General features: G+C 34.4%; 1 protein-coding gene across 1 annotated transcript; it reads right to left on the bottom strand.

Annotated features, from left to right (window-relative positions):
* Nucleotides 1-838: 838 nt before the first annotated feature.
* Nucleotides 839-1,815, bottom strand: LOC132313748 (NDR1/HIN1-like protein 1). Its single transcript, XM_059812675.1, has one exon. It carries the CDS (start codon nucleotides 1,670-1,672, stop codon nucleotides 1,040-1,042), a length of 633 nt encoding a protein of 210 aa, XP_059668658.1. The 5' UTR covers nucleotides 1,673-1,815; the 3' UTR covers nucleotides 839-1,039.
* Between the last annotated feature and the right edge of the window lie 5,881 nt (nucleotides 1,816-7,696).

The raw sequence follows: 7,696 nt of genomic DNA, 5'->3' as shown, positions 1-7,696 counted from the left end.
CTAGACAATTCTGAATCACTTAGTAAGTAATTAGGAGATGATTATATATTCTAGGTGGAGACCCGGGGTGGGGGTTGAAAAGAAACACCACAAAAGCATGTGTGACACATGAACCCCACCCTAAGCCTCTCACGCTTTGTCTACTATGATGTGTTACTTCAGAAATTGAGACACAAACCAAAATGAATCACCCTAGCTAATGGGTCGCGCACCCAAATAAAGAAAGAAAATTATACATCTTCTTATATATATATTTGTATATACTACATATATGCATATGTGAAATACGTATGTATAGATTACTCCATAACACTTTAGAGCCTGACAGAAAGAAGGGGTACATGTAATGTAAAAGGGCTACCCAACCAGAAGAAATTAAGGAAGCCGCACAATAACAACACATGTAAGTCCCTAGCTAGCTAGGCCGGTAGATCCACCAAACTCAAAATTAATAGTAGCACACAGAATCAACTACTGTAATTAATTAGAAATAACCGCAAATATATACTATATTTCAACTTTGGCCGTCTTGTTTATTCAAATTATCTCGATCCAAAATTCAATTTAAAATTCTGATCGAATTAAAACCAGGCCCATATATCGATCCCTTAATATTGAAAATATATTTTCATATAGTGTATAAAATGAAAAAACATTTATGTATGTAAACTTTTCTCATTGGAAAATAAAAGGAAGTGACACCACAACATCCACAAACCCAATTAAGACTTCTCTATTCAAAAGCAATTAATAAATATTTTATTAATTGCACAATATTTTTTGTATCATATAATTAGAATCATACACCTAGCTGAATTGTTAAAATTGCTATTCTGTGTCGATCATTAATGGTCTCTTTTCCTTTTTATTCAACACTAGCCAGATGTACGATACTGTAAGACCACAAAAACTAAAAATAATTAAGAAAACCAGCTTATACATAGAGAGAGAGAGAGAGAGAGAGAGAGAGAGAGAGAGAGAAAAAGAAGAAAGAAAAAAGAAAAAGAAAAGAAGCAGCCATACTTAATTAAGCTGCGGATCACACATTCACCCTGCACCTCTGGGTGAGCTGGTACTTAATGGCGTTACCGATGACTACTCCGGTAGTCCGGGGGCCAGCGAAGGGAATATAGGTGGGACACCTAACGTGTAGATGATAGCGGCCAGAAGTGAAGGTTCCAACTTTCCACCGGACCCTTCCATCGATCTTGATGGTCAACGATACGGCCCCGGCAGCAGCATCGGAGGTCAAAGAGATGCCGTTATAGGGAGCCACCGGAACGTTGTTGCCGAAAATAAAAGGCGACCAAACGTTAACATCTTTGTGGCCTTGGTAAGTGGGTGGTATGGAAGTGTAGTATGTGATTTGTTGGCTACGATATGTGGCGTACACATGGAGTCTATCGTAGTATATGCCAATTTTGTCGTTAGGATTTCGGGAGGAGATGGTGACTTGGAAGTTGGTGGTGAGGAAGGTGTTGGACGAGACGTTGAAGGCGTAGACAGTGGCGTCTTGGAGAACGAAACGAGGATTTTTGGGCTGCAAGATTGCCCACACCAGCAGGATGAGGAGCAGCACGATAAAATTGAAGATGAGGAGACACGCACATGCACGCCGGACCTGCCTCCGCCGCCTGTCCTTGTGGTGGCTACAGTACTCTTTCCCCGTCATCTTTGAGTTGGGAGATTCGATCGGTAGGTGTAGTCTTAATTAGGATTTAGCAGAGTGTGTGTTGTGTGAGTTCATTACACACTCTCTATTACTACTATAAGGTATAGAAGAAATAAGGGACCTCTCCCCCCCTCTTTGTGTGTGTCTATATATATATATGAACATGGGTACCAAAAGAAAGAAGGCCAACCCATGTAAAGTTTTTTTCTTTTCTTTATTTTTAAGTCAAATGTACGTAAATTGATTTATCATGGTATTAGTGTTGTAGTACAATTTTACGGGGAAAAAAAGAAAGAAATAATAGCACTACTATTGAAAGTTTACAAGAAAATACTTGTCCAAGTGAAAAAAATATCAGGTGGGAGGATGTATATATATTAATTGCTCATTTTTCTGTCAAAATGTTTTTTTGGGGCTGCTGTAATTTTGATTTGAATAGATCTGCCTCATTTCTCAAGATTTGAGTCCCGCAATTCTCAATGACTCGGTTGAAAATACAAATAATATATTAATAACGGATTTGTTTCTAAGTCAAGTGGTGTCAGCTCCTTCTTGTATTTGGGTTAAATTTTCCATACGTGTGTGACTCTAATATTTACTTCTTACTTCAAGTGATAAGGACCTTTTCCCAACCATAGAGGTTAATTTAGGTATGGGTACGTGTAGGGTTTGAAATGGAGCAATTTATAACTTCAGATATGATCCGATTCAAATTCTATTTTAACATGTTTATATTTTAGTTTTGAATCTAATTTTTAAAAGTGGTCGTATATAAATTTTCGGTGGATCCCTTCACAAATTTTGGTCCAGTGTGGATTTGAAAATTTCTTCAAGTGAATTGAGTTTTACACAAGATCCAATCTAAAGCAAATATATTTTATACTATTTGGATTATATTTATTATATGGGTCATATATTGATCATGCTCGCATGATCCAATTTGAGTTCGAATCTATATTAAAATATGAATATGCATTTGAAATCGTTCCATAATTTCGAGCCTAATTGGGTGTGTGGGGGAAACGTTGCAAATGAACAAAGTTTAGTTTGTCAAAGCGAGAAGGGTGTTCAGGCTCTTTTGGCGAGCTTAGCTTGGTTCGTAAGGAAATTTATTTTGTCATTGTTGGAGCTTAAACTTTTTGATGTCGAAAAGTGTATTAATGTGAGTGGCTGTGGTGACCATCCGATGGAAATTGGCATCAGTGGACAAGATTCACTCTGAAAACACGTTTTGGGTCCCACAATCATGATAGAGAAGCTTCACAGCTCAGCCAAACCGACTTTATACCCCAACATGCTTTTTGGCACTAACGATAGAAGAAGAATCATCAAACCCCACATATGGATGATGAAATAAAGTGATGATACATATTTATTTATTTTGATTAATTAAGTTAAAGCGATTAAAATTGACATTTATGTGTCTATTAAAACAAAAATAAAGAGTGCATAATTTGCAAAAATAAAAAAAATAAAATAAAATCATACAATGTTATTTATGAAAATTTGACACTTTAAAATTATGAATAAAAAGTGCTTAGACTAATTGATCAGGTCCTATTGTTTGTGATAAGGAAGCCTAATCCTAATTTTTGGCCCAAAAAACACACGTAAGAGAGATGATTTGAAATGTGATTTATCCTGCATAAAAAATTAAAAAGTGATAGATCATGACAAAAAAAAAAAAAAAGAAGCCTTTTCTAACCACACTCTCTCTTATATTCTAGATGTTCCACGTACCATTGCTCTAACCTATCTCTCTCTCTCTCTCTCTCTCTCTGTATTTACACTTTCATTTTATAGGTAAGAAGAACACACAACCACGTGGCCTTCTGTTTAACGTCAATGTGTAACAAACATAAATAATAAGTTGTTGTTTTGGAAAATTAAATCTGAGGTGAAAAGTCTTTAAAAAAATGAATGACTGACTAGAAGAAGGTTGAAGCATTTTAAAGCTATCTGATGATGCATCAAAGTGGAAAGTTCCATGATTCGGAAGTCACAACTTTATTTGCCATTACTTTTCAAAAAAAAAAAAAAAACTTTATTTGGCATGTAAGCAAATCTAATTCGTAATTAAATTGCTTCTTTTGAAATATTAGTCAGAAAATTAAATTAATTCACAACACCAAGCATACAATAGTAGAATTTTTTTTTTTTTTTTTTTTGTCAGGTACACAACTAATATAAATAAAAACAGGCTGAACATTTTAGGCGTGGCCCATCTCATTTGGTGCTGATGATTATTTAATACAAAATTAATAATAATAACAACTTAAATGAAATAGAGATTAACGCAACAAATTCAAAGTTACATAAATTCAAAATTAATAAATTTACTTATATTTTGAATTGTAATTGATCAGAACCATATAATAATTTTTTTATACAAAATTATTATAAATTCTCGTAGTTTATGGCAAACACTTTTTCTTATATGAAGCCTTTTTTATTTTATTTATTTGTGCAAGTTTTGAGTAGTTGGGTTTGTGCAAAGAGGTGGATGTTGTTGAAATGAATTGAGTGTGTGTTAGAAATAAAAAGGAGTAATGGTTGGATAAGCATCTATCAGTATTACAAGGCCAGGAAATATGTTCTTCATATATTCCTCCTCATGTGCTGTTGTATATATTGGCATTAATGGTTGTTTTGTCCTAATCGCCGCCATACCAAAACCCTTCACTCTTGAGCTGATGATGTGATTCTTATCCTCATACTGTATTTGTACCCATAAAGTCACTACAACATCATCCTTCAAGTTTGAACCACCAAATTTTCCTTTCGTTTCACGCTTCAAATTCTCATTTGTCCTCTAATTATCAACCCTAAAATTAGAGATGCCTAATCCATACTCTCAACCATGTTTCTTACTCTCACCACGCGCTTTAATGCTATTAAACATTTTTTATACATATATATTTGAAATATTACTGCTCTATGTCCCAAACTAAATATATATTTTTTTTTTAGAAAGTGTGACTCACAATTTTTGTTAGTATTATCTTTGAAGTTATCCTCAGTGGCTGGAGATAAAATTCCAAAAGTGGATGGAAATGGAATAAACTTGAAGGTGAGGAGGGAAAGGTGGGAAGTCCTCAAAAAGCCAGCAGAAGCTCCAAGATATATAAAGTAAGTGGAGAAAAGGAATCAGTGGGAAGTGGGAATCAAAAAAACATATTAATCCCTAAAACAAATTATACCCTGATTATTAAACTTCTCAAGTCAATCATGGTTACGAGGGCTTTTTCAACCTTTTATAGACATACCTACTCGGACACCCACTAATACCATGACGCCACTTTCATCCTCGATTAAGTTATTACCAGTAACTTTAAAAGTTAACTATTGTAGGTGTGTGATGACAAAGACATCTAAGCTATCAAAGATAGACTTCCCAATGACCTAGCTTTCAAATTAATGCGTGCATGTATCATGAGATCTTAATTTGCCGGGGGCCCATTGAAGGGATGTGCACCTATGAGAAATATATATATATATATATAAACAGGGGACTGGTCTCCTCCCTTGAACTCTTCCTACTTACTAATAATAATTAGTCATTTCCACAAGCTGAGTAGAGTAAATAAATAAATACAATGGTCCCTTCCTCCCTCTCTAGTCTCTACTCTCCACCTCAGGAATAATACATACATTTACATACAGTGGTCGGTCCCTCCTCTTCTTGTTCCCTGCCCAGGAATAGGAATATTATACCAACTCTCCAAACCCTACACAGTAAAAAAGCTTAAATACCAGCCCAAACTTCAACCATAGACTCCCTGCAAGCTCATAACACAAACAATATATACATTGGCAATGAAGTTTTACTTACTGCAAGCTCTATTATGAAGGAGCTTAAATTCAATACTCACTTCTGATGCAGGAAACAAACAAACAGTCCAGTTAAATAAATATTGTTAGATCTGAAATTTCCAAAATTATCAAACTTCAATCACACCCAAAACACACACTTAAATTGTATGTCCGTCTTTATATGCATGCTAAATCTTTTGTCGGTAACTAAAACAAATGTCAAATAAATTAAAATCATCCCGATGATTCATAATGTAACAACACCTACATTACTCCAACCAAATGCAACCCAGATACTCCCTTTGCAAATGAAGGTAAATCATCAGTCTTTTGCGTGCCAATAAAAATCTTCGAAACCCCTCCCTGTAACCAACCATTCTATGCAAAAATATAGACCGTGTGCCCAACAAAAATGGCCAGCTTAGTAGATGGTTCCATACATCCATCACAACAAGTTCATATTAACTTAAAACCAACAAATTAAATACAAATTCTGGATATACAATGCTTTGCAGACTGAAATACTACTGCATGCTCCAAGCATCAAATTTTGACAAATGCAATAATCCTCCCATTTTAATAGAATGCAGTAAATACATATCTCAAAATGTTAATTATAAGATATTTCCGTGAACTAATATCTAACACCACAAAATTTCCAGAATATATTTCTGATTGGACCAGCACAAAATCAAACATAAGCCTAGATATCCAGATCCTCAGTCTGATTCACATATAACAGAAAATTCCCATACACATGATTAACGCAAAACACTACCTACGACGACAAAATTGGCATGCAAGTTGATTACCTTTGAGACTATAATATGTTACATAAACTACATTAATTTACTTAGTTTGACATCTTCAAACCTGTATAATCAGCTGTTCTTCTTCCTACAAAAATATTTTGCCTAGTGCAATTATCAAGCATAGAGACGGCTATTCCATCAATCACAAAAACTCTCATTTCACTATTGTTTCATAAATGATACACAGGTGTTCCATAATATTTGTATTCAATAAAAAATTTCCTCATCAATAGTGTTTTTCTCTCTGTTTCCTTTTCTATTCATTTTCATCTATGGTTGCATGAGATAATTGATGTTGTCAATAAGAGCAAATCTAAGTACATGATTAACAAAATAATTTTATCCCATGGTATATCGCTTTTCTTTCTTCTTCAACAAGAATAAAGCCAGCAGGTTTTCAGACTAGTAGATGCACAGTGAAATGGTTCTGTATAATTATAAGAGAATCACTATCTTAGTCATTTAATAGCAGCTAAAACACAATAAATCCAACTTGAAGTTACCTTACAAACAAATTACTAGACATCAGTAGTTGTCTAGTCATACAAATAATATTCTAAATAACAATGCATCTATATATATTATACAGGTCACAAAACTTTATGACTCAATCACACAAACATCACTTTGAGGTAACCAGCTATATGCAAAACTAATGAGCGAGGTTAATTAGCCTAGAAGTCAGGTCTTCTGGCCTGAAAGTATGAAATATACCTGTAGTCAACTCAAAAAATCTCTAATCCAATCTACTTTCTGGAGCCATATCCTCCATCATTTTCCTTGATGATATGTCTTCTCTCACTATCTCAACCCACAAGGAAAAAGAATTAAAGATGGATACAAAAGTACGAGACAGAATAACCAAGTATCAGTAAAAGGAATAATTCAAAAGAAAGAAAATTTAATACACAACTTGGCATGGTAAATGCTAGGGCTGTCAAAGGTGAGAAGCAGGTTCAAGTTTGACGAAAGACATACTGTACAAATAATGCCAGAAAGGTTGGTATATTATGTATGTAGCCAGCCACAAGACCTCTGCATTTGTGAAACTGACACTCTGCATTGGTGGAACTGACACTGAATAACTGTCTTTTGGCCTTTATTTTATTTCTCAAACATCATGCTAAGCAAAAGAAGGAAAGAGAAACAATAGAAGCATGATGAAGAGGTATCAAGAAAAAAATTGAACATGATATATATGTGTTTGAAAAATGGAGATCATCCAGCCTTAGAAGCATCAATAAGACTTCCAATACAGCTAGATTATTTGGGCAGTAGATCTCTAATAGACTTCCCAGAGAGATTAAATCCAACTGAATGATCAAATCACCTGAATTGTAAATTTTGAATAATTGTAAAAAAAATTCCAGCTCTAAACAACTCGAACGACATTGTTCAT

Source organism: Cornus florida, unplaced genomic scaffold, assembly GCF_030987335.1.
Source record: "Cornus florida cultivar Cherokee Brave unplaced genomic scaffold, ASM3098733v1 CherokeeBrave_3.0.0_Hap2_Chr06, whole genome shotgun sequence".
NCBI lineage: Eukaryota > Viridiplantae > Streptophyta > Magnoliopsida > Cornales > Cornaceae > Cornus > Cornus florida.
The sequence above is the reverse complement of the archived record's forward strand: the minus strand, read 5'-3'. Positions and strand labels throughout refer to the sequence as shown.

Coding starts and splice junctions, on each gene's coding strand:
- LOC132313748 (XM_059812675.1), bottom strand. CDS start 1,672: ATGACGGGGAAAGAGTACTGTAGCCACCACAAGGACAGGCGGCGGAGG.